Source organism: Salminus brasiliensis, chromosome 4, assembly GCF_030463535.1.
Source record: "Salminus brasiliensis chromosome 4, fSalBra1.hap2, whole genome shotgun sequence".
Lineage (NCBI taxonomy): Eukaryota > Metazoa > Chordata > Actinopteri > Characiformes > Bryconidae > Salminus > Salminus brasiliensis.
Genome location: NC_132881.1, coordinates 32625431 through 32652930, shown reverse-complemented (window position 1 = coordinate 32652930; position 27500 = coordinate 32625431). Strand labels below are relative to the sequence as shown.

Genomic DNA, 27500 nt, shown 5'->3' with positions numbered 1-27500 from the left:
GTGTTCGTGTTTATTTGTCGCATTAACCAGGATTAACTGAGCCTGAAGATTTAGATAAACAGACCTGTGTATCATCCACATCTGATGTATGCTGCTGTGTCAGACAAGGCAGCACAGGCTTATTTACGGCACAGTCAGGTAATCAGTAAGGAGACTAATAGCGGTTAGCTGGAACATTGTTTTCCCTTTATGGAATATTCCGTTAATTATTCATGGACAGTTATTACATATCAGTGTAATCATGCTGAAAAATCGTGCGTGGCTTTAGTTTGTAATTGTAGGGTTTAACTTGTGTTGTTGAGATGGCAGGCAGCGCTTGTGTGTTTCATAAGGGAAGCACCAATGACTGTTTGACATGGCTCATTTATCACTACTAGGAGTAGGTGGGAAAGCAGGAGCAGGATGCATTACCATGTGTTCTGCACATTACCAGTGAGTCAGACCCTTTACATTATGGCCTGTTACTCATAACTGTTGCTTTTTTTTGACCTCCTTAAGCAGATTAGTTATTTGCTCTCATCATCATGACCTCCATTTTGTTTCTAATTGGCCTTAATTGGATGTGGACAATTTAGTAATTAGGCTCTTAAAGGCATGATACAAGCAGCAGGTTTGTTTGCAGCTGCCCTTTTTTTATTTATTTATTTTTTTGCAAACGTTTCAAAATGGATGCATTTACATCTTTGCGAACGCCGAATCGTGATGCCATCAGAGGGTCAAACTGTAATTGAATTTAAATGTCAGAGAAATACATTAGGCAAGTTGTACCTCTTCTGCAACAACAACAAAAAACTGATGGTACAGAGAACAAGGACATCACTGTTTGCATTGCTGTTTTAAAGTGATTATGCCAAAAAGGTAGTAATTTCACAAGCGTGTGTGCGCGTGCGTATGTGTGTTAGGCAGAGCCAGCGGGGCATTTTAAAAACGAATGCTTTTAATAAGATGCCAGTATTGGGAGGCTCCTAACTCCATCTTTGTCAGAAGCTGGAATTGTAGCACCAAAATGGCATTTTCACTCATAATTGCCTGACCTTGCTTGTTATGTTTTTTTGTTTTTTTTTTAAAGAGGGCCTTTAAATCCTGGGTGTAGGAATGGATTGAAAGCCCTGTTTTTTGCAGTAAGGGCAACAATCTACACTGTGTCTGTGGTTCTTAATGCTGCTGTACTGGTCAAGCACACTCAATGAAATGCATGAGGGGCTTGGTAATTAGCTTATTGCATGGATGATGAGACAAGATAAACCATACCATTTGCGTTGGACATTTAGCCTCTGCCTTTAACCTATCCGTGCAGTGAACACGCAAACAGGCGGTGAGCACCCATGCCTGAAGCGGTGGGTAGCCATTGCTGTGCTGCCCAGGGAGAAGAGAGGCTAAGGCGTCTTACTCAAGGGCCCAACAGTATAGAACCCACAACCCTGTCATCAACGTCCCAGTGCTCTAACTGCTGAGCCACCACTGAGAGCAGGGAAAACATTAAATTATGAAGGACTGGAACACTATGGGACAATGATTGGGAGACACTTTTGTTATTGCAGTGTATTATGATAGTTGGCAGTGCATAGACAGATGTACCAAGTTCCAAGAAGTTTTAAGATTAAAAAGTATACCTGCAGGGTCCGAAATATACACACGGCACACTTAGTATTTGATTAAATGTCCCTCAGTAAGTTGTACCTTGACCAGATGCTTTTGGTAGCCATCAACAAGCTTTGGGCCAGTATATGGCTACTCTGCTCTGTTGAACTGGGAGAGTTCAAGGACTTTGGGAAGGCCATTCCACAATGTTGGCCTGCTCTATCCATTTCCACAACCATCACTCATTTGTGTTTGGGGTCCCTGCCGTCCATCTTCATTAATCCGCCCTCTTTGTGCAGTATACCATTTCCCCTGGCAGCAGAACAGCCCCAGAGCTACTACCACCATGCTTAACAGTTGGTACAGTGTTTTTAGGGTTGAACTCCTTACCTGTACTCCTCCAAAATGCCTTTTCTCAGTGTGGCCAAACAATCCAATCTTTCCCATCCTATCTTAAATCCTTTCCCTTGAGGATTCACATCCAAGAGGATGTGAAACTCGCTGAAATGCAGACAGTTCATGACCGGCCTGTGTCTTGGTGGTTCTTGGGTTCCTTACATCCAGACCCAATTTCCCTCTAAGCTGAGGATGGCTGTTTGTGTCTTCTTCCAGGCTTCGGCAAAGTGGTTACATCTTCCAATACCTTGCACTTCGGGTATATTAACTGATGATCTTAGAATCTGCAGTTGAATTCGCAAATGTCTCCAGAGCACGTCCCAGACATTCAGAAAGGTTGCATCTTTCCCATATTGTACTGTGTTGATCAATCCCATGATTGTTGTTGAACAAATCACATAGGAGCTACCGCTGTAGTCAATCATGATCACTAACAGGAATTTACGAGGCTGTGGCTTTGGCAAGTAAAATACATTTTGCCCCATTTTCAGCACAACTGAATTAATAATCTAAGAGAGTAAGATGGATGTTGTACACTCTACACCAGAAATCACTAATACCACCAAGACAAACCTCTGACCACAAACGTAAGTGTGGGGTGGGGTGGTGGCTTTTGGGTTTTGGGTTTTTGTGGCTAGGGAAACTAATCTCTGTACCCATTATTTATGCCTGATCACAAAATGCTTACCCTCTACAGCTCTACAACAGTTGACATGAATACTCCCAGCCTCCAGCATCAACCAGTGGGATGTGGATGGAAACCAACTGTTTGAGAGAAGAAGGAAGTCCATCATTAACTTGTTCCTTGCTTAAAAATAAATAATAATAAAAAAAAAAACAAGTCTATCCTTTCACAGAGCTTTACGGCTCTTGAACAGAACGCTTTACAAGAAGCAGATTAAAAGAGCCAGTAATAATAAACGTAGCTAGATTATAGATGAGATTAGTTGGGCTGCATTTCACACCGCTGCTCTGTTGAACCAGTCCAGTTTTCCTAACACCTTGCTGTGGGTTGAGCTCCTGCAGCTGCAACATGAGACCATGGTCACTATGCAGGATAAGCCCTGTCCTTTACTGCTGTACGGCACTACACCGTGGTTACTACGTGGTCCCTCCCATCCCCCATCCCCCCCCCCCCCTCATCCTACACACACCGTCTCAACACAGATGCGGAACAGCTTTCAGGTACAGGCCTGTATCATGACGGTTGTACTGCACTCCAACACTACAGTTGTTGCAGGCGGGCTGAGGGCTGCTTAATGCACCGCTCTCCTTTGGTGCCTGAGGGCTTATGAGGATTTGACGTTGGGGGATTAGCGGACACAGACACGAACTCGACCTAGAATCAAACGACAATGAGCCGTGCTCGAACTCGGGGCTGAAACGGACCTCTGGTTCCTCGCATTACCTCCCAAGGTGACAAGTTTCTCTTAAGGAATAGAGATTAGAGAACGACCTGCTCCTGAATCGCCGTCTGCATTGCGGGCGACGGTCGCAGAGCTGTTAAGAGCTGTAAACAAGAGACAAGTCGATAGGGAGATGCAGGGCTGTTAGCAGGCACTGCGGAGACCGCAAAGGACAACACGGGTTCCTGTAAAATAAGAAAACCAGGGTACGGAGGAAATGTGTGGTCGTGTTGCTGGACTGACTCGGGCAGCAGGGACTGTGTAGAGGGATGTTGCTGTGCACCGGTGAATGCTAGCACTCTGGCTAACTTGTTAATGAGAGAAATATACGAGGAGGATATAGCTAATAGATATATTGCTATACAACGAAGGAAGAGCCGCTAAATACTTCCCTTCTCACACCCAGCCATGAGCTACCTGATGAGTTAACGAGAGTAAAAAAAAATAGCATTGACCATTTTGGGATTTCTCGATTTTTCACTGCAATTTGATATGGCAATTAAAAATGTATGAACCCGTAGGATACGCTACGACGGATGTGCACATATAGCTAGCTACTCTTATTCACAAACAATAAAATAATGTAATATTTGAAGGAATAACACATCTGGCTTTTCTTTAGGTATCTATGTAGCTAGCTACTATATAGACACTATCGCCACTGTCACATAAAAACCCTCGTACCTCCAAAATGACAGCATTAGTAGAGACGGAAAACTGCAATAAGAATTAGCAAAGGTAAAAAAGAAATTAAAAAAAAGAAAACAAAATAATATATATGTATATATATATATATATATATATATATATATATATATATATATATATTATTATTATTTTTATTATTTTTTTTAAATATATATATAAAAATAAAACGTTTTTTGAAGACGTTATGCAACTTTTATTTTGAAATCAATCGTATTTATAGGGTACCCTTTTGGCCTCAATATTTTTCTGAAGGCTTTTCTAGAAGGTAAGGATTTGATTGCATTCACCCCTTCTAATGAATGCATTCAGCTACTTTAAGTTGCACCCATTGCTGACACAGGTGTGCAAATGCAAACACACCGCTTGTCTAGTCCCTGTAGAGAAGTATTGCCAGTAGAATAGGACTCTCTGGAGCAGATATGCATGAACCTATTGCCACCATGTCTAATGCCAGGCATGGTCTAGATAGGTATAAAGGCCCCAGCATTGAACTGTGGAGATGTGGAACTGTGTTCACTGGAATGATGGTGCTCCATTCAGTACTTTTGGGATGAGTTGGGGTGGTGATTGATATCCTGTCCTCACTAACGCTCTTGTCGCTCAATGCCATCATATCCCCACAGTAATGCTCCAAAATGTAGTAGAAAGCCTTTCCTGCGCAGTTGTGAAAGTTACTCCAACAAAAGCAGGATCAATTCTGTTAATACCTACGATTTTAGAAGAAACCATGAATGAGCAGGTGTCCCAGTATAGTGTATCTAGCTAGCTATTTAGGTATTTATATGAAGTATAAATGAATCATTCATACTGTTCATTCTTTCTCAGACTGAGCAGATATGAGTCAGTTTCGCTCGCTGGCTGGTGTCCTGCGGGGCAGTGGTCTGTGGATGTTGAGTCGTAACAGGCCAGGGAGACAAGCTTTTAACCCTTGCCGAGGCTGTTCCTCTGGTGCGGCTCAGCCGTTACCGTCAGCCCTCAGTTCCAGCTATGTGGAGGAAATGTATTACGCCTGGCTTGAGGACCCCAAAAATGTTCATAAGGTACAGTAATCTTTCACCCCTACATACGTCTAGTGTCACCTATGTATGGTTTACTCAAAGCATTTCAGATCAAACACTACATTTTTTGCGAAAAAGGGTTCTTTAAGGTTTCTTTAGTAAAGCCAGTGGTTGTGTATAGAACCATGACAATTTAAAGAACTGTTGGTTGCTTGAATGGTTCTTTGCATGGTAAAATGGATGTTTGTATGTTGCATGTTGATCTCTTTTCGCCGTAGTCTTGGGATGCCTACTTCCGCAATGCCCAGGCCATCAGTCCAGCAGGGGAAGTAGAAGAGAGGCGTCCGTCCACTCTTCTCCAGGGTCGAGCCTTGTCTCAGACACCTGCCATGTCCCAGAAAGTGGTGGAGGATCACCTAGCCGTCCACAACCTAATCAGAGCCTACCAGGTACAGTGAGTCAGATGTCTATGGACTAGACCTTATATTAATCTTGGTTGAAGATTGGGGTCCCATGTGTACAGGGATAAGAAGAGAAGCACTGTTGCACAATCTGTCAGCCCCCTTTACCTCATTCAAAAATGGAAAAGGACCACCTCTGACTGTGCTGTGTGTGTTGCAAGTTTGCTGGGATTTCTGAGCACCTCATTGTTCCTACTGGATTTAAAAACATGCAACAGTTGCAGAATTATGTCCATTTTTGTGTGAAAGACCATTCCAGTTGTTAAGTTTTGCAGCTAAGGGAATGTTATACAATTTGCATCTTCATGTGTGTTACTCAAATCGTGGAATTAATTGAACTTAATTGCTTATTAAGTTATATGCTTGTCATCCCTGTTTCTTCTAATTAATTAAGTGGAGTATCTGAGGGATTTATTAATCTTGTCTTTTAGTTTACCCAGCAGTCTTTCATTTGCTACTACTCTTGCATTAGTGTTTTGAGCTCAGTGTAAATCCACTAGTTTTTCCCTCACTCCGCAGATCCGTGGTCATCACGTGGCCCAGCTGGACCCTCTTGGAATCCTTACAGCTGACGTTGATTCTTTTGTCCCCTCAGACTTGATAACAACCATTGACAAGCTTGGTAAAATATTTATTCTTTTCCTTCGCTATTAATACATGGAACAGTGCTTGTCTTTGTAGTTATTAATAGCTCCAGACGTCTCCCTATTTGTGAATAGTTGATTCATTTACTGTCCTTTGGCCATAATTACCCTGTCCCACTTAACAAAGAATGTTGTTCTGAAGACGTGTGCTGAGTCGGTTCCTTGCTTGCGGCAGATCCTTACAAATTATTCATAATGATTTTGTATCCTCTGTTTGCAGCCCTTTGCCACACCAACTTCAGTGTACGGCACATTGTCAGGCACTTTTGTTTTTGAGTGATACACACACCTTCACTTTAGTAGATAAGATAAGATAAGATACTGTGGTGTGTCCTACATGTAATAACTGCAGGGGTTTAGCAATTGCACTGACATGAGCCGCAGTCGTAAGCAGTGTGCAGTGGGGTCAGTAACTGACTTAGCTAGGTCTGGCCAGTGTGTTGATATTAGAACATGAACGCTTCACATTCACCACCACTGATGTCTGAGTTTCGATTGGCTGTTTTATTGTATCTGTTCATCATTCTATCTGTCTCTCTAGTTAATTTTTATAATGAAAAATAGAGCTTAGAATTGTTGGAGTCTCAGGTATTGATTGGGGTCCCTGAGGGGTTCATTCATTTTATTAATGCAGTTATGTATCAAAATTATGCCCACCTAATCATTGTTAGCAATTCCACTCATAACATAAGATCAGCAAGTTACATCAAGTCTTCTGCAGACGAAGACTTGGGCACCACTAGTCAAACTACATGTTGTTGATTGTCTAAGTGTAAATAAATTCACATTGTCTACCTTGAACACAATTCACAGTCCCAGCATTGCAACCACGGTGCCATTGATGATTCTACACAGCCAATGGCAGTCAGACAAAACCAGGCTTGTTTTTTTTTTTTTTTCATTGTGTTTATTCAGAAATGAAATAGAAAGTGTGTCTGAAAAATGCAGAACATTTGTACATTTAAGTTTCTTGTAATGGATTTATTTACTTATTTTCACTTTTCCCCTAATCAGCATAATGTGTTATTTGACCTGGGGTGCCTGAATCTTTGTACCTTTACATGTTATATATTTTTTAGAAAATGTCCATTTAAGCAGTTCAAAGTGATGTATTCATTCTAATTATAAACATTTGAGTCATTTTGATATTTGCTTTGATATTCAGCATTTTTCCACACATTTGCATAATAGTTGGCTTAAAAGCAATGCCAGTGGAGATTTCTTTTGGTCCCAGCCTAATTGCATTTTAAACACCAGTTGGTAGAAGCTAAACGGTGCTCTTAATGCCCTCCTTAGGGCTATATCTTTAAAATGACACTGAAGGTTGTGAACGGTTACACAACGCAAGCAAGTCATTGATTAATTTGGTTAAACTGACCTTTGGATGTATCCATCCATGCTTTAATATTTAAACATTTGCAACCTATGCACTGGTCAAGTGTGATCACAGCTGTCGTTCTTGTGATTGTGCTGTTCATATTCAAAGGGAGACGAAGTCTTCAAAATATGAATACAAAGATCTAATCACTGCTGCGTATGATATGGTCTGTGGAACATCCTGTAGATCTTTCTGCTTGCTCTTAAGGTTTAGAAATTGAATCATGAAAATTAGACTCTTAGTGCCTCACGGAGTGAATGGGGCATATAGAATGATAATTATAATGTAGATTTGAGATCTTATCAAGGTTATTTAAATAGAGTTCAGTAAGTATTGCAGGCTCAGTGGAGAAAAAAGGGTTAGACTGGTTTCAAGCAGCCCAGAAGATTGCTCATTCAGTCAGTTCAGATTCCCCAGTCGTAGACAGTGACAGGGGCTCCTGTGCTAGAACTGTGGCCCAGTCTGAAGTGCAAGCCTGGGTTAATGCTATCTGAGGTAAGGGACCATAAATCTTCCCCTTTGCTCCTGTCATGCCCTATTGCTTTTAGTGCCAGCAAAATAAAAGGATGTAGGACATGTTCTCACAACAGATCGAAAGAGGAGAGTAATGGCTACTAAAGAGACTCCTCAAAACATACCTCTTTTCCCCCCTTCATATACACCCTTTATGTGTGTCACACCATATTTTGTCATACTGCTTCACGGAGCCTCCGCACAGCTAATGAAAGCAGATATCAGACCAGCTCCAGTTGCGGGGCATCTGATATCGGCCTATATTCTGAGCACTCTTTATCTGCATTGTGGTTTAATTTCATTACATGCATCTGTCTCCTCTTGTGCTCCCCCCCTCCCTCCTGAGCAGTCCCAGTCTCACTGATAGACCTTATCTAAACTATTCTGATTACCTGTCTCCAATTTTCCATTGAATGAATTATTGCTAATAAGCTTATGTTCTTATAATCATGTTTTTGATGTTCATGCACAAGGGTTTTACGGCTTGGATGAATCTGATTTGAACAAGACCTTTCAGTTACCATCAACCACATTTATTGGAGGTCAGGAAACCACACTTCCGCTCAGGGAAATCATTCACAGACTTGAGGTAGGTAAAGGTCTGTTTTTGTTGGATCTACTTTCACAGAATTGTCAGCATTGTATGCTATGGCAGATTTGCTATGGCACCGTAGACCTTATGAGTATCACTGTGTAGTGTATGCCTGGTTTATGAGAACCTTCTATGAGCAGTTTTGCTTACATGTATATATTTGCTTATATGTGTATTATTGCAGACCTCATACTGCGGTCACATTGGTGTGGAATTCATGTTCATCAATAATGTAGAGCAGTGTCAGTGGATCAGACAAAAGTTTGAGAGTCCAGGCATCATGAAATTTACTGACCGAGAGAAGAGGACACTGCTGGCCAGGCTGGTGCGCTCAACACGGTGAGTATGTGCTGAACAGTAGAATAGTGCTGAAAAGTAGAACAGTGTAGCAACATTTGGACTGAGTGATGATTGATGTAATGGTCTCAATGGGCTTCAGCATCTCCTTTATAATATTTTACTATGGGGAAACTGTGAGTTAAACCAAGAGCCTGTTGAAAGCAGGGAGCTCTCCAATGTTCACTGAAGTACCCCTTGCTACCCAAACCCCATGCACATTTTTCCTTATATATGATTATAAAATATTTGTCCATATTTTGTAACAAAAAGTCTTTAATCTTTAATCATTTACTTTTTGGAACTTGGCCCACCACAAACATTGTACTTTGGCCTCCCTTGCCCCCCAAAATCACTTGGTCATCTCTGTTAAAAAAAGATATAATTTTTCTAAGCAATTCATTTCATTTGCCTCTGATGTTATACCTACTCATACTGATTATGCAGGTTTGAAGACTTCCTGGCCCGTAAATGGTCCTCAGAGAAGCGCTTTGGCCTAGAAGGCTGTGAAGTCCTAATCCCTGCCTTGAAGATGATCATTGACAAATCTAGTGCAGCTGGTATTGAGAGCGTAATCATGGGCATGCCCCACAGGTAGGCCTGTGTCACCTCTACTCATTCATTCTCACCCTTGTTTACAAGCTCTTATCAACAGCAATAACACCATCTCTGCTGCACAGAGGTCGCCTGAACGTGCTGGCTAATGTTGTTCGGAAAGATCTGGATCAGATTTTCTGCCAGTTTGATCCCAAACTAGAAGCTGCAGATGAGGTATTATGAAAAAATGTTTGGGCCTAAAATCAGTCAGTTCTTTAGTATGGACAGAGTGAATTATTATTGTTCCTGCAGGGCTCAGGAGATGTGAAGTATCACCTGGGTATGTATCACGAACGGATCAACAGGGAGACGGATAAGGACATCACCCTGTCCCTCATGGCTAACCCCTCCCACCTAGAGGCAGTGGACCCTGTAGTGCAGGGCAAAACTAAAGCAGAACAGTTCTACAGAGGAGACACTGAGGGGAAGAAGGTAGGGGCTGTCAAGTGAGCAAAATCCTGAAAAGAATGTATCTATTTCTGCTCTGAGCCAAACAAGAGCTGCCTAAAAAGAGCAGTTAGCTGGGGTATCACAGGTGCTACTTCCAGTTCACATATCAGAACAGGTCTTGTGGGCAAGCTGCCACATAGCCAACAAGTTAGACTGAACCAGAGGTATTAGCACTTTAGCACTATTGCTAGACTTTTCTAAACGAATCATTCTTGTTAAACAATTAGATCGATATTATAGGGAAGAACCACTTGAGCAGTAAAATAACAGTGTTCTTATTGAAGGACGGACCCCTGTTTTTAAGGATGTATCAGTCACTAAAACATTTGGTGAATCTATACAAAACAGAACAGCTTTTTAATTCATATAAATATGTTCATCAGTGTGCATATAGAAATAAGTGATAAGAGAACAAGAGAAGTGAAATATAATATCTAATATCATGCGCATATGTTATGTGCATGATGTGTATGGTAAGTTTGTGTGTGTATTAGTGTGTATTGTAAAAATGAGGGTGAAGAAGAGCGGTATTGACAGTCACTGTGTTAAATCAAACCACCATGTGAAGGCTGCACTTTAGATATAATTCACTCACTGTGAGTTATGTATATATATGCACTATATGGCCAAAAGTATTGGGACATCTGTATATTCATTGAGGGTGGTCGCCTGTTTTCACTATGTGATGCTTTAATATTTCTCCCCTTTCAATCTCTTAGGTGATGTCTATTCTGATACATGGGGATGCAGCATTTGCTGGTCAGGGAGTGGTCTATGAAACATTCCATCTCAGTGAGCTCCCCTCATACACCACTCAGGGCACCATCCACGTTGTTGTCAACAATCAGGTAAAGATTCCGATCTTTCAGTGAATGGCACATAGAAGACTGTGACTGATTTCTGAAGATACTGAAAGCAGATCTCAGAAATGAGGCGCTGTCTTTACAGACAAATTGAACTTCTGACTTTTGTTCATGTATTATATTGATTATCTTTGTCACCAGATTGGTTTCACCACTGATCCGCGAATGGCACGCTCTTCTCCTTACCCTACTGATGTGGCTCGCGTGGTCAATGCACCCATCTTCCATGTCAACGCTGATGACCCTGAGGCTGTAATGCATGTGTGCAGAGTGGCTGCAGAATGGAGAAGCACCTTTAACAAGGATGTGGTCATAGACCTGGTGAGCAAAGTCTTAAGTGAGCTGCATTCCTAACACTGTGATGGCATATCGGTATGTAGCTGATATCAGCAGAATCTACGGAATTAGATACTGGAGGAAAGAAACAATGAATCCGATCCAATCCATCTTAGTTCCTCTTAAGGTTGTCTTGGTTTCTCTCAAGGTTTTTTCCTCTCAATATGAGAGAGTTTTCTCCTTGCCACTGTCGCCTTTGGCTTGCTCAAAAGAGGCTCGGAACCAGGTCTCTGTAAATCTGCTTTGTGACAACATTTATTGTGAAAAGTGCTATATAAAAAAGAAATTTTTACTTAGCGTCCAATCCTATAACAAACCTAGCTGTACATAGCGCACACTAACAGAGTGATGTCATGTTAATAGCTCAATTTAAATAGCTATTTAATAGCTTAGTTAAAAAGTTTAGGCAATAGCAAATTATCTGGATTATCAATATTTAAAAAGGTTCCTAAATGGTTCCTGGTTTGTATATGCATTTCGAGGTTCGTTCACGTTCTTTCGAAGAATAAGGATAGAGGACCCCCTGCCCCCTGTTTAGCATTTAACATGCTCCCAACACACCTGATCCAGCTAATCAGCAAGCTCTTCCTGAGCAAAGATTAGACTTTTAAAGCAGGAAACCATTAAAATGTGCAGGACCAGAGTTGGAAACCACTGCTTTAAAGAACTGCCTAATGAAAGGAGAACAAAGATGCTTCAGTAATATCACTCCAAATGTAATACTCTTTTCTTTAAACAGAAGTAGGTAAAGATGAAGATGAATCCTTTCCATGGACAAAGAGTTGTTGTTTTGGGTGTTAGCATTGTAATCAAATTCAAATCAATTGTACAATATTTTATAGACATGATCATTTTTGGAAACTGTGAGCATGCTTTATATATCATGCATCTGTAAAGGTACACAATGTAGAACATACACAATGGGCTGGTCAGCACATAATTCCATAAATGATCATTGTATGTTGCAGGTGTGTTACCGGCGCTTTGGGCACAATGAGATGGATGAGCCCATGTTCACTCAGCCTCTAATGTACAAGCAGATTCGCAAGCAAGAGCATGTACTGAAGAAATATGCAGATAAGCTCATCTCTGAGGGAGTGGTTACTCTGCAGGAGTTTGAGGTTTGTGTCTTGGGATAAAATAGAATATGAAATACAAAGTACAAAATCTTTTAATTCTATGATTAAACATATTAGTACATATTGTTATTATTATTATTATTATTATTATTATGTATGCTATTATTATTATTATTATTATTATTATTAATAATAATAATAATAATCAGCATCATCATCATAAAAAACATCCGGTCCTTAGTAGGTCTTAAAACCAGGGGAATGCATGAACAACAACACATGACAGATTACACAGGTTCATTATTTATTTAACAAAAACTAGGCCAAATGCAAAAGCAGTAAAGAATTACAACCTTACTGCTTCCATACGAAAGAAGAGGGTAAATCAAATGACCTTGATTAATAGATCATCAGCAAGTGTGACCACCTCTATATAGTGTTAACACACTACCAAAGAGGAAACGTATCGACAATGATCCGATTGAGAAGAAATTGTTGCAGCAACTTCCACTGAGGCAACGTTGCGTAGAAGAGTGGGACAGAATTCCTCCAGAATGATGTGAGAGACTGATAGTCATAGAAAAAGCCAATACTTCTAGTGCTAAAGGTGGTTCTACACGTCATTGATTCATGGGGTGTAGGGGTGTACTTATAATGACACTGTGGAATGTGTTTTTGTTCATCTCTGTTTACCTAATTATAAGACCTGCCTAGAATTTTTCCTGATACATAAAACCATAGAATTTGAAGAGGGTGTACTTTATTTTTTCACATGACTTTGTATGATGATTGTAACTGAGTGATACTGATATACAATACTGTCAGAATAATACTGTATAACCCAGGGCTTGATTTATGTCCATCAAGATTGTTGTCTTTCTAATACTGTATATTGCAAATATGTTGTCATATCATAGCAGTTCTAATTCTAATTCACTTCTTCAGCCTAGTCTATGTGTATCCTGTACCTTCGTTCATACAGGTCTTTTTACAGATCATTAGTGAGTGATGTCCCTTTTGCATGGGTGCGTGTATCCTGACAGTTGATGGAGGTTGTTTTCAGTTGTTCAGGCTGTGTCTTTTCGCTCTGCTGATGCCACATTTGTACTGTGCTCCACCCATTCACTCTGGCTCTGCTATTCCCACAAACTCATATCAGCCCCTTACCCCCCCCACCTCCAGTTAGAGTTGCTGTAGGAACCACAAAGCTTGGACATAGCCATCCTTCCAACGGGTATAGCTGACATTCTGTCTGGCCCGGCGACAGCTCGTTTTATTTACAACTGCGTCCCTGTCACTTTCCACTCACTGCCATAGCTCAGGGGAATTCACTTAGAGAACAAATTGTGACTTGAAGCTCACTGTTTTCTGTACACCAGAACACTGTAGTTGCCATTTCTAATGGATCGTTTATCACAAATGTGTCAATCCTTTGGTTTCTTAATAAAGATGGTTAAAAGTAGGTGATGTTTGTACACCATCGAAACAGTACATATGAATGAATACTGGTAACCCTTTACAGGAGGAAGTGGCTAAATATGACAAAATCTGTGAAGAAGCATACACCAGCTCCAAAGATGAAAAGATACTACACATCCGCCACTGGCTCGACTCACCCTGGCCAAGTACAGCTGTTTCCTTTTATCCATATGCATGATAAACTGAAGAGCAGTATTTGGCAGTGGTTTTTATTAATATTTATTGATCTGCTTCTCTGTTCAGACTTCTTCACAGTTGAAGGCGAACCCAAGTGTATGAGCTATCCCCCTACTGGACTACCAGAGGAGGACCTGAAGCACATTGGTGAGACTGCCAGCTCTGTCCCTCTGCAAGACTTCTCCATTCACAGTGGTGAGCGTCAGATTCTGTTATTCAGTCCATCAGATAATGCTCATCAGATAATAACTTCACCCAATGTAGAGTGCTGTATGGTGATAGTGTTGCTGTGGATGATTAGCAACGCTCGCTGTAAGTCTGGTGTTGCAGCCAGGCTGGAGTGTTTCAGCACTCTTCCACTGAGCATGGTCTTAGAAAAGATGTGGTGCACTCAGGGACCATTAAACTAAAGCAGCTCGCTTCAGCCCACTTGCTTTAAACTACACATACAAATCATTCTAACCTCCAAATCATTTCAGTTAATCCTTATTTTATCACTTTCTGTAAGTACAAATTGCTAAGTCAGCAGTCACAAGTCAATACATAAAAAAAAAAAACTCCCCATCAATAAACACATTTCCCCTATGGATTAAATTACTATGTATGACCAGTGCATAAATATTACCTTAGTTTAAGCTGATGAACTGTAGTTAGAAGTTCTTTAAAGACTTTACACTATCATAAAAATGTACCAAACTGGAGTGGTTTCTTGCTTGTTACTCAGGTCGCCTGAGCTTCCTCTAGTGGGAAGCTGTATGTTATGGTCTTAGTGGTAAGGAGCCGTTAGCTGGTACTAATACTCACTTAAAAATAAATATGGCAAAAAGTGGTTCAACAGAAGAACCACATTAGGTTTCCTGATAAATTATAATTCTTTTAAGATTTTTCAAATGAAATGTGTGAGGTTCATACATATATGAATACATGGTCATATAAAGTTCTTTAGGGTGGTCAAATGTGATTATCCTGTGGAATCGTCGAAAACCATTCAGGCACTTTTATTTTTAAGATTGTCAGCATTTTATCTGTAGTAAATAAGACTAATAAGAGAATATACCTGAATGTTTATCATTTTGGAAATGTTATGATTTACTTTCATTCTACAGTCAGATTTTTTTGTCATATTCCAGGAGTGTCAAGGATCTTACGAGGCCGGGCTGACATGGTTAGCAAACGGACAGTGGACTGGGCTTTGGGAGAGTATATGGCTTTTGGCTCTCTGCTGAAAGATGGGATTCATGTGAGACTGAGTGGACAGGACGTGGAGAGAGGAACCTTCAGGTAGGAATGCAAACAGGCTGCAGCAGCATTTACACCCTTGAAAATAAAGGTTTCTTACCTGTTTTTGGCTTGTATATTTAATTAGTGTAAAACCTTTACGTTATGTCTAAATAAATATACATTGAAAGAGTCCTGTGGAGACCAAACGTGATTTAGAAATCAACTACCGGGGTTTCCTCATATCCCAAAATGCCATGGGAAGCCAACCACCACATTTTTTTCCGACCTGCCACTTACACAGCGTGAATTAAGCAACGCTTACTGGCAATTCTGTAACATCAACTAACAGACGCACACCTTCTGCCTAGCATTGTGCTTAGTGATGGTGGAGAGGGAGGGCCAGGAAACTTAGGCCCAGTTATGTTCTATTACACTCCTGGCCATAGATGTCCATGACATCACAACGATACGGCCAACATCGATCAGCCTTAACATTAGCACCTGCCTAATATTGAGTAGGTCCCCCCTTGTGCTGCCACAACAGATCATTGGAAAGCATCCTGTGGTGTCTGGCACCAAGATGTTATCAGCAGATCAAGTCCTGTAAGTTGTGAGCTGGGGCTTCAGTGGATCACATCAGTGTCTTAGATGCCCATGATTCTGTCCCCTTTTCACCAGTTGTCCTATCTTGGACCACATTCGGTAGGTACTGACCACTGCATACAAGACCTGTCTGCTGTTTTGGAGATGCTCTGAACCAGTTGTGTAGCCATCACAATTTGGCCGTTGTCAAAGTGTCTCAGATTCTAATTAACACATCACCTTCAAGAACTGACTGGTTACTTGATGTCTAATATAGCCCACCCCTTGACAGACACCACTGCAGATGAAGATAATCAATGTTTTTCACTCCACTTGTCAGTGAGACAAATGTTGTGGCTGATCAGTGTGTGTGTGGTTAACCCACTCAGGAGCTCTGCTTTTATTTTTGCTTAAAATGTAAAGCCACTTTCATTACATTTGAGATTTGAAGGAGAGAGTTTAAGGTGACACAAAAGAAAAACATATATGCCAGCATAGGTTTATTGTACCTTGAGGACAGAAATCTCCATCATCAGTTCCATTAAGCAAAAGAAAACAACGAGCCAACCGCCTTTTCATTCAGAACGGGCAGACTGACATTCTCTCTGTAAAGGATCTCTGCAGCGCAGCTTCATTTAATGTCTGTACAGTGACAGGTGACGTCAGTCTGTCTCAGACAGAGTCTCCTGGGAGTGAGATAGATGCCCACATGGTGTTGTCACGGTACTGCTTCTTTTGACGCTGAAGGAAACCCGTTTGACGACACCCCACAGCAGGACTAAAACACAGACACACACACAGTTCCACGTCTGTTCATTTAGTCTTGTGAGAGGGACTCTGTCAGCCAGCTTGTTGTCGTTGCCTCTAAGTGAGAATGCCAGTCCCAGAGACATGCTAACCACAATTCTCTCTCCCCAGTTTACTGCACCACATGCAGCATCATTTACTGCTCCACGTCTAGTTTTCCTGAATGGACTCTATCCAGCGGTTTTATCCTCATTTCAGCAGATGCAGGCTTTAGGGCAGAATGTTTCCAAGAGAAACTGTTAGTCAAGAGAAAACAGATGCTGTCTCGTAAGCCTGTTTATTGATGTGCACTGTCTGTGGGCTGGTGAAAGCATCCTGTGCCACCCTGCTTTCTGCCAGCCTCCTGCAGAGGCCAGGGGAGGGAACATATCGCCTTGCTCCAGTCTGCTGCTCCTACAGTCATTACCTAGAGACTTAATGGCGATGAGTAATTGATTCAGTCAGCTGTGGTTGTGAATGTATTCGTCCTGTGCTTCGGTCTCCTGACTGATGTAGCCAAGGGGAGGAGATCGTGTTTACCTCCACAAGTCTCTGTGTTTCCACGGTTACCCCATAGGGCAAACGCTCTGTAGCACAAAGAGCCACTTTCGAGTCACAGCTGTGATTAAAAGAACTCAGCAAACAGTCTCCAATTTGAGCTAATTCCCTCTTTGTGTTTTTTTTTTCTTTTTTTTTCTTTTTTTTTTTGCTGTGGCTTGGCTACACTCTTCATTTCACACTGTTATCTAACAATGTGATTTACTCAGATTCATTCATTCTTTGAGAGAACCATGTGTGCCTAATGGAGGAGAAGACAATGAAGAGAAGCTAAAGGGCCACCAGGACCATATATTCCCTATTACATAATATTAGATGGTTTAGCGTAACCAGAAAGGACAATGGAGCATGTTCAGTTCTCTGTGAAGTCACTTCTATCTAGTTAAACTCTCTCTCCTAAACTCTAGTCTCTCTCTCCCTCCCTCTGAAGCCACCTGACATTGGATTGTTATCCAATAAGCACATAGTCTTTGGAGTCTGACTGTGGCTGCACCCCAGCAGCATCATTACCGTGATGTTTGAGGGATTTTAAATGCTTGTCTCATTGCATCGGGCTTGAAGGCTGATTTAAACATCGCATCCGAGTGACCTAGCAAAACACATCACGTCTCTAGTCTTAACTCCTATCACTTTCCCTTTCTTCTGCCTCTCTCCATCTCTAACTCTGATTGGAGAGAAAGAGCGAGAGGCTGTGGTTTGACACTGTGGCAGGATGAAGAAAAGGTGAAGAGAGGAGAGTGCATAATCCGGCTCTGTGATAGACCCCTGAAAATCTGAAAGGTCTTGCACAGAAAGGTTTCCAGTTAAATTGGTTGAAGGTTCTGCAAGGAAGTGTACTACTCAATTTTCTTGCATTTGGCAAGGCACATTTTCACACCATAACACTGTAATTGTGCAGTTTCTATTCCTTTTCCCTGCTATTGGTGTCTCTTTGACTGTGCCCTTTGACTTTGCAGTCACCGTCATCATGTCCTGCATGACCAGGAAGTGGATAAACGTTTTTGTGTTCCAATGAATCATCTATGGCCGAACCAAGCCCCTTACACTGTGTGCAACAGCTCCCTGTCTGAGTATGGAGTTTTGGGTGAGAAACCACTAGTGCTCAATTGTCAATTAATTTGTTTTTTTCTCTAACTAGTAATACACTGATCTGATCAATTGGGTCAACACTGGCACTGATACTGACCTTATTACATTACTTCCAAAAGTGTAATACTATCCAGTAGGCTACCTTATGAACTTTTCATTTATTTCTTATGTACATCAACCTGTCATAACATTAGCACCTAATGTTATTGTGCCTAATTAAGTAGGTCTCCTTGCACCGCCACAACAAATCTGACTATTCAAGGCTTGGACTCCACAAGACCTCTAAAGGCGTCCTGTGGTATCTGCCTTCAGGACATTATCAGCAGATCCTTTAAGTCCTGTAAGTTGTGAGGTGAGGCATTTGAGCCTTTGGTACCCCATGACCTTGTTGCTGGTTGTTCTTCCTTGGAGCACCTTTGGCAGGTACTGACCACTGCATATCAGAAAAACCCCACAAGACCTGTTTTGAGATGCTCTGACCCAGTCCCCCTAGCCATCATAATTTGACCCTTGTCAAAGTTGCTCACATCCTTACAATTGACCATTTTCTTGTTTTTTTTTAACACATCACCTCTAAGAACTAACTGTTTACTTGCATCTAATATATCCCACCCCTTTGACAGATACCACTGTAGATACATAATCAATGTTTTTCACTTCACCCATTAGTGGTGCTAATGTCATGGCTATTATTGATCGTGTAGAATTACATACAGTTTATAATTTGCAAATCCAAGTAGGATATATATTTTTTATTATTATTCTTTATATTGAGAAAAAAAAAAGAAATCTGATATTTGATGCTTAGTAGTCCCATAGTACCTTAGTTCAGGTATTTTACTACACTCTTAAATAATACAGATGCTAAAAAGGATTATTTTGAGCGATGCCATAGAGTAACCATTTTTGGTTCCATAAAGAATGTTTTTTGTAAAAGAGATGTATGAGTGAGGAAAGGTTTGAAGGAGTTGATATAAAAGGCCCAATTAAATTTCACAATTTACATCTCTTCTACAAAAACGGTTGTTTATGGAACCACGACATATCTCATAGAACCTTTTGGACAGTGGGAAAGGAAAAGTGATTGTTGCTTCGTATTATTTGTGTAATGTGATTGATGTATGTGTGTTGTAATAGGTTTTGAGCTGGGGTTTGCTATGGCTAGTCCTAACGCCCTTGTGTGTTGGGAGGCTCAGTTTGGGGACTTCCACAACACAGCACAGTGCATAATCGACCAGTTCATCAGTCCAGGCCAGGCCAAATGGGTCCGCAACAATGGCATCGTCCTACTTCTGCCCCATGGCATGGAGGGAATGGTCAGTTCACTGATGCCATTGCTATTATTATTATTATTATTATGTTAATTTTATCAATACAAGGTAGTGCAAACATAGTGTCATAGAATGCATGCTAGACCACAAGCATGCAGGTTTAAGGAACGTCTGAATTGTTTCCTTCAAAACACCCAGGTCATATTCTTATGAGAAGCACCGCTAATGACCTTATCATCGGTTTTGAAAGTACATATAAGAAAAAGCATGTATTGACACTGTACATAATTTAGAACTGAAGCCTTTACAATATTACACGCATATGAAATCATGTTTGACAGCTGTGTAATAATATCATGCATTATTAAAGGTTACCGCTGGGTTATTTTTGACTTTGCCCCACTAAGCCACGGCAAAGCTACAAGGCTGCAGTTGTTATTTTAAGAGTTCTCAATTATGTGGGCTGTATCAGCTCCGTTCTGACTTGCTGAACCAAAAAGGGTGGCCTTGTTTCTTACCTCAGTCTACTCTTTAAGGCAAAGTAATTGTATAGAGATCAATAGTGATGACTCAAGGTTTGTCAGGGCGTTTGCAAATGAGACCATAATTCTTTAACCTAACTTGCAACGTGATGGACGTGTGTGTGATTACCAGGGTCCAGAACACTCGTCAGCACGGCCTGAGCGTTTCTTGCAGATGAGCAAGGATGACCCTGATCGCTATCCGGTGAGTGGGCCCTTCTATAATGCTTCATGCTGATGGCCACAGAGATTCTGACCTGTAAGCGCTTCGCTGGAGCTCCCCTGATTACCCATTTAGTTAATGCTTAAAGAGACCATTGTAAAGGTCTTCTGCTTTGGTACTCAACTGTCATTCCCAAGGGCAGTACTTGCACGAGCAGGACTTACTATAAATAAACGAGGAAGGACCTTTTTGAGAAGTAGCACTGAACAGAATTTTAACCAGTCCATGACAGTTTTTTTCAATTCATGCAGGTTCTCTACTGTTAAGGTGGAAGGTAGAGTTGATGCAGAGTGATGCCACTGTCATCTGTCTGGGAATCCATTTTTTGCAAATGATCATTCTGTCATTGGGTGAAAGAAAAGATTCTCTCTCTGTAACCAGTCAAGGCTGTTAATTAGGTAATATAGGCCAAACTGCATAAATCTACTGCACTCATTCTACTTCACTGAGCTTTCTCTGACATTAGATGCTGCAGACAGATGGATCAGCTGCCATCCTTTAATAATTTCTTGTTAATACAAAAATATAAACAGTTTTAATTTTTTTCTTTTTAAACAGGTGTCCCAGTACTTTTGTCCATCTAATGTATATCGTCTTTAAAAATTATTTATCAAATGAGTAAGGAAATATGGATGCCACAGAAATGGATTTAGATGGCTATAAACAATCAATCATACTTGTATATATTGTTATATACAAAAATATTGGTATAATATTGATATAAAATTTGTATATATTGTTATATCAAAAACTTAAAAAAACAAAACTGGCAGTGCTGGGGCATGAAGAGCCAGCTTTTACTGGTAAGCTGAGCCAAGTGATCTGACTAATTGAATTACGGTCGGAATGATCAACACTACGTCCAGGCCATTGGCTATTGTACAATGCTAAAAAGAGGACTAAAATGAGGGAGAGAACTGACTGGATAATAAAAAATAATAAATGAACAAACAACATACAATTCAACTGGTGTACTGAAACTAAAGGATTTAGATCAAAAAAATGCTGTGGCTTGACTTCAGGAAAGTCACAGAAAAATGTGTTAAATTCTGTGAAAGATTATTAATGTGTTCATTATGGAATACATCTCAATGCGGAGTGCAATGTGTGATGTATTATTAATTACCACTTTTAATTGGACATGTTTTATTTACCTCTAATTAAGGAATTCACTGGAGACTTTGAGGTCCAACAGCTTTACGACTGTAACTGGATCGTGGTCAACTGCTCAACACCTGCCAACTACTTTCATGTGCTGAGGAGGCAGATCTTATTACCGTTCAGAAAGCCGGTAAGCATAGACCCTCATCCTCTCCTGCGTACTCATTAGCGTGTTTTCTTGTAGCTTTCATTTTGGCAGTGGATGTGTAGTCACAGCATTATCTGGATATTTGTTTGTAGGAACGTGTTGAAATAAATTGCCATTTTAATCCCAAATGCTCTATTCATAGCCACATGAGAAGTGCCGCCATAGTTTTAAGGTACTGTAATAAACAGAAGGAATGGGGATAGTTCTGATGGGTATAAAACTTGAGATGTAGCAGCTTGAACTTAAAGTTTCTGGATGCTCCCCACACACTTGTGGTTTTCTGCTACAGTAATTGTCTAAAGTGTTCCCCAGCTGCAGATAAATGCAGTGCTTTGTGGAGCATGAGAAAATCTCTTCCTGAGCAAATTAAGTGGGCCGTCTGGGGACGCTGCTGTTTGCTTTGTACTAAAGTCCTCTTCATTTATTGTTTTGTTTGGATTCACAGCTGTCAGAAGTTTATTTACACTACACTTTTCTGAAAGTTGAACTGGTAGGAGTGACAGGTCTGTCCCAGTATGATTGACACCAGGCTGTATTTATTTATTAATTAATTTATTTTTATCTTCAGCTAATCATTTTTACTCCCAAGTCCTTGCTGAGGCTCCCTGAGGCCCGCTCAAGTTTTGATGAGATGACCACAGGTGGGTCAGAAATCACTTTACATGATAAATGTTGTCCCATTTGGACGGATCACACTTATTTCCTCTTAGGAAAATGGGGAGAAATAAAATTGTCAACTTTGTAGAAACAAAGTTCAGAAGAATCATACCAGATGAAGGTCCTGCATCGAAAAATCCAGACAAAGTGAAGCGAGTCATCTTCTGCACTGGAAAAGTCTACTATGAGCTGGCAAAAGAGAGAAAACAGCTCAAGTTAGAAGAGACAGTTGCAATTGTTCGACTGGAACAGGTTAGTAGTATTAATGTTGAATTGTAGTTCAATGTTCCGTCTAAAATATATTACATTTAATACTTGTAATTATTAGAATAATAAATTGTAAATGCTCTAAAACGGTCAATAACCAGCTTTTGTCTCTTCAGCTGTTTCTGTGTACACTAGGTCACACTGGTTGGTAAGACTACTATCCCAAAAGTAGTGGTTATAACCAGTCTGAGCAGGGCCATGTGTCGCTTGTGATGGGGAGTGCAGGGTGATTGGGATTGGTTACACTTTTAAGGGATGATGTTGAATGATAATGGTCAAGGAATGTAAAGGAACATATGGATTAAGCTAGATATCCATGTAGTTGCACAGCAAGTGGAGTCGTTAGTGTTCTTCTACAAGTGTTCAGAGACGAGTATTCAGCAGCACTGTGCGACTAATAGCTTGAGAAATTCTCAGTGGCAGAGCTCACACATTTTGGGTGCAGCACGTTCAGTCTTCGTCCTCTAGACAATGTGCTCTGCATAATGATATCTTGGAAAGTCAAGTACATAATCAGATATAGTGCACATAGTGTTTATTTGAAATTGTTTAAGCTCACTGGACAAAAAAAATTGTAACAAATCTTTTCTAATACTTGGTTACACGTCCACTTGCCATATTAAATCAGGTGTCAGAGTGTCATGTCTGAGGTTCAAGTCTCACACAAACATTTGTGGAAAATTGGACTAAAATGCACAAGAATCTCAAGAGATTGGTGTAACCTTTACCTGGCAGAATTTATTCTGTAATTATGGAAAATACTATAAATAATATAAATAAATACTATATGGCCAAATGTTTTTGGACACCCCTTCTAATAAATGCATTTAGCTACTTTAAGTTGCATCCATTGCTGACACAGATGTGCAAATGCCAACATTCACAGCTCGTCTAGTCTCTGTAGAGACGTACTGCCAATAGAATAGGACTGTAGCAGATAAACATGAACCTATTGAGGGATATAAAAACAACACAAAATTAAACTGTGGAGCAGTGGAACTTTGTTCTCTGTTCTCTAAAAGTTGGGAGTTGGGAATGAGGTGGGGTTGTGGTCATCCAACATCCTGACCTCACTAAAGCTCTTGTCGCTGAATGCAATCAAATCCTTACAGCAATTCTCAAAAATGTAGTGGAAGTTAAACAATGAATGAGCAGGTGTCCCATTTATTTTGCCCATATAGTGTTGGTGGGATAGTTCTGATAGCATTCGCATTCAGCAACTCTACATTCTGACTATTTTGTGTATATTGACATTTTCAGATATCACCATTTCCCTTTGACCTCATCAAAGCTGAAGTTGAGATGTATGCCAATGCGGAGCTCATCTGGTGTCAGGAAGAACATAAGAACATGGGTTATTATGACTATGTAAGACCACGCTTCCTCACTGTGCTGTCCAACAAGAAACCAATATGGTGAGTGTGCTCCTTTACCCACTGCCAGCAGCAATCACTGCAGATCATTGTGTGAGCAAAGCAACACACGTTGTGTTCAATCTCCCTCTCAGGTATGTTGGCCGCGACCCTGCTGCAGCCCCTGCCACAGGAAACAAGTTCACTCACCTGGCAGAGCTCAAGAGGTTCATGGACACAGCATTTGACCTCAATGCCTTTGAGGGAAGGAGCTTTTGATGCTACTCCAAGCATTGTTTAGCTGTAGTGATCTGACCTCACGTACGCCTCGCTCTTAACGCACAATAACTTGCTCATATGTAGCTTCTTTAGAGATATACTACATTCACGATATTGAGACTTTTTTAGATTTAGACAATCTATTTAAATCATTTGTCAGTCTAGCAGAAAACATACGTAAGCACTGTTATTATGTAAAGTGTTATTATGCATAATATAAGATGTCTGTAAGTACGGAAGAAACCTTGATAAGCATAAATGCACATAGTACAGCAAACTGGAATATATGTATGTGTGTATGTACTGTAGGTCAACACTGGGATCAGTCAATACTAGGGTTCTCTATCACAGTTCACAAAGTTGTTGTTTTGAACACAAGATCCTTCTGACTAAGCCATATTCCTATTCCCTTATCTCTCTCTACTTACTGTCACACCTGGCTTCATCCTGAGACATCAAACAGATGGCATAGCGACAAGTAGCAATATTCTCTATGGCTGCGCATTATTCTTCTTTGTTGCCACCAAAATACACTCGCCCTTTTGGGACTCTTAAGATATTTTGAAGGTCTAACAGCAGGAATGTACATCATGTCGGGACACAAAGATGATGTAATAACTGAAGAAAAGAGAGCGCATTTCAGAAAGCATATGTCACACTAGTCTCCATTTGCTGCAGAGATTTAGCAACAAGGAATCGCTATCCTTTCAATTGAATTAAAAATATTTATTTTATTGCTACTCATTTATCTATGACCGAACAGCTAAATCTCATAACCCAAAGAAACCAGCACACTTGCACTGTTGGCACTTGAATTAAAACTAAACACTGGTGAAGCAGGCTGTGCTACGCCATGTGTGTACTTGAGCAATACTGAACCTTTCATGAAGTCTCTATTAAAAATGAGCAGTGTATATTGGTGAATGTTCTATAGTTTATTACCTGGAGTAGTTAGCCTAGTGTTTGTGTGTGTGTGTGAATTAAGTAGGATATATCTTCATAGTTAACAAAATGAGGTAAAGATAGAAAAGAGTTAAAAACTCTACATAGTTTAGGTAAACATCTTGCAGACTACTACCACATACATCATAAAATGCAGGCTTGACTATGTCTAAATACTAGGCTACTTGGCAATAATGTAATAAAGTCAGTATCACAAACAACTGGTCTATTTGTTTTTTTTTGTTCTACAAAAACCCTTGTAGGTCATTTTTGGTGTTGCTGGTATGCATTTTTTACTGCTTCTGTGGCCTCTTGACATATTGGATCAAGTTGTCCGTCACCACCTAGAGAAAGCAGAAAAGTAACACTTTCAGCCAGAAGATCATGAACTAAACTGCCCTGTATACATCTGTTCAAATGACTGAGGAAACAAAGAGGTCATTTGTAAACTTTAAAGCACAACCTCTATTAATTTGGCAGATTGAACATATTTTAATTTTAAGTAAAATTGATCCATTACCTTTATACATGCTACATTATATTTACAGTCCAATATGTGAAATAATGAAGTCAATAAACAGTAACTGTGTATTCAAATGTACAGAAGCATGTTCTCTGTATATCTGTACTTACCCTCAGATATAAAATATGCAAAATATGTAACTTCATCAGGGATATGCAAATCTTATATTTTACTGCAGATTAAACTGTGCTGTTTCCATTAGTACTCCAACCCTTCAACTATAGCAGCTGTACTTTTATTTTCAGTATGTGGGAGAGCTGCAATTATGATGTTTGTCTTAACGTCTTGTACAGTGACGATAAGAGCTGTAAATGTAAGAGTACATTTTGCCCTTTAATGGTTAACATAAACTATACTGTGACTGTCAAAATAAAATTAAAAAAGAAATAAAACATTTCACATTAACTTACACTTAAAGTTAAGAATGCTTCCTCATGTTTTTCCATCTCCTGTAAAGTTACTCTTTTTTTTTTAGGATTTGCTTTTTATTATTATTATTTTATTTTACATATGATATGCAAAAGATGAATATTTTGAGTCTTTGCTGAGTCATTTGCATGAACAGATGAACCCAAAATGTTAAGCTGGTTCCCAAACCAATAAAATAGCCTACAATGGTGATGTCCCACTTTTTATGTTCGTAAAAATATTTTTTTTCTGAAAGTGGGGTCATTACCAAATTCCAGATCTCTGAGGCTGCATTCATAGACGCATTCTCCGTTGACCACGAGCTCCACCTGGTTCCACTCTGGGGTTTTCTCAAGAACACAGGAATGACCACAACCTTTCAGAACCGCTAAGAAAGAGAGAGAGAGAGAGAAGCAGAATCAGGTAATGGTGTAGGTCTGGACAACAGTCCTAAAGCTAATATGCTTGTATTTCCACACAGTGAATCGTGCCTGTATAGAGAAGATAAACCGCGCGCTGCTCAGCGACCAAATAAAAAGTACCACCTTGCAGGCCTTCCAGACGGAACGTCCGGTGGTCAACAACGCCACAAGACTCGTAGGGACCATATCGAATAATGACCAGAGAAGTCTGAGCCATAATCTCAGATCCCTGTGCTAAAACTCTTTAATTACTCCAGCACGAAAGTGGCGCCCGGTCTCCCTGCTCTGCTTTGACTAGTACACAGAAATCTGGGCTATTTGGCCTGCGCCTTGTTTCCTTAGCAACAACTAAGGGTCACGAGGTTTCAGGACCCGGACAAAGCAGCAGCCGTTGTAGCACTAACACTTAACTAGGTTATCCTCAGGCGAAATAAGGAGCCATGTTTCTTTAGGACACAATGTAAGTAGCTAGTTGTTTATTTTAATAATAGACAGGAATCTTTTATTTGGGGAGGAGTGAAATCACGTGACGTAATGGCTGTGATGCGAGAGAAGGGGGCGGGGCATCAATCGAAGAAGAAACGACAGACGTGTTAATGTTAAGGATATAAATCTGTCAAATGCCGTAATAACATAATATTATAATTAAAATACAAATTACGACGATGTTTATTATGTATTCATACAGTCTAATATAAATTAAAATTAAATTAAATTAAATTAAATTAAATTAAAATAAAATAAATTAAATTAAATTAAATTAAATTAAATTAAATTAAATTAAATTAAATTACAAATTGTAATTGTTCCACTTTGTCAAATGTTATGTAAAAACTGGGGCAAAATACTTTTCTTATTTTTAATTTGTTTTGCAGTCGTATGTATTTAAAATGAGGAAATGTACACTAAGCAATACTTGCCCATTATACAGGAATACAACATGAAGGCAACAACTGCCCACATACAGTTGAGCCCAAAATGATGTATGCCTATGCTGAATTGTAATATTTAGTGAAATATGTTCATTTGACAAATGGAAATTACATTGACCATTAGGTAAGACGCTGTACTTGAGATATAATGTTGAGTAACTGTT

The 27500-nt window shown here is 40.1% G+C and overlaps 2 protein-coding genes across 3 annotated transcripts; one reads left to right on the top strand and one right to left on the bottom strand.

Moving 5' to 3' along the window:
• Window positions 1–3133: 3133 nt before the first annotated feature.
• Window positions 3134–25256, top strand: ogdhl (oxoglutarate dehydrogenase L). 2 transcript variants are annotated; one of them, XM_072678073.1, is made up of 23 exons: window positions 3134–3162; window positions 4917–5131; window positions 5368–5538; window positions 6070–6172; window positions 8559–8674; window positions 8862–9016; window positions 9461–9607; window positions 9694–9784; window positions 9863–10042; window positions 10780–10908; window positions 11065–11244; window positions 12228–12380; window positions 13861–13963; window positions 14061–14189; window positions 15125–15275; window positions 18098–18225; window positions 19368–19546; window positions 20156–20227; window positions 21411–21536; window positions 22123–22195; window positions 22300–22463; window positions 23739–23893; window positions 23986–25256. In XM_072678073.1, the coding sequence occupies exons 2-23, from the start codon at window positions 4928–4930 to the stop codon at window positions 24107–24109; spliced, it is 3033 nt and encodes a 1010-aa protein (XP_072534174.1). In that variant the 5' UTR covers window positions 3134–3162; window positions 4917–4927; the 3' UTR covers window positions 24110–25256. The 2 variants fall into 2 exon arrangements, with proteins under 2 accessions (XP_072534174.1, XP_072534173.1); XM_072678072.1 differs by having other exon boundaries at window positions 3139–3393.
• On the bottom strand, window positions 24815–26695 carry c4h10orf53 (chromosome 4 C10orf53 homolog). The gene is made up of 3 exons (XM_072678077.1): window positions 26528–26695; window positions 26251–26370; window positions 24815–25395 (listed from the first exon to the last, which is right to left on the bottom strand). The coding sequence occupies exons 1-3, from the start codon at window positions 26619–26621 to the stop codon at window positions 25316–25318; spliced, it is 294 nt and encodes a 97-aa protein (XP_072534178.1). The 5' UTR covers window positions 26622–26695; the 3' UTR covers window positions 24815–25315.
• Between the last annotated feature and the right edge of the window lie 805 nt (window positions 26696–27500).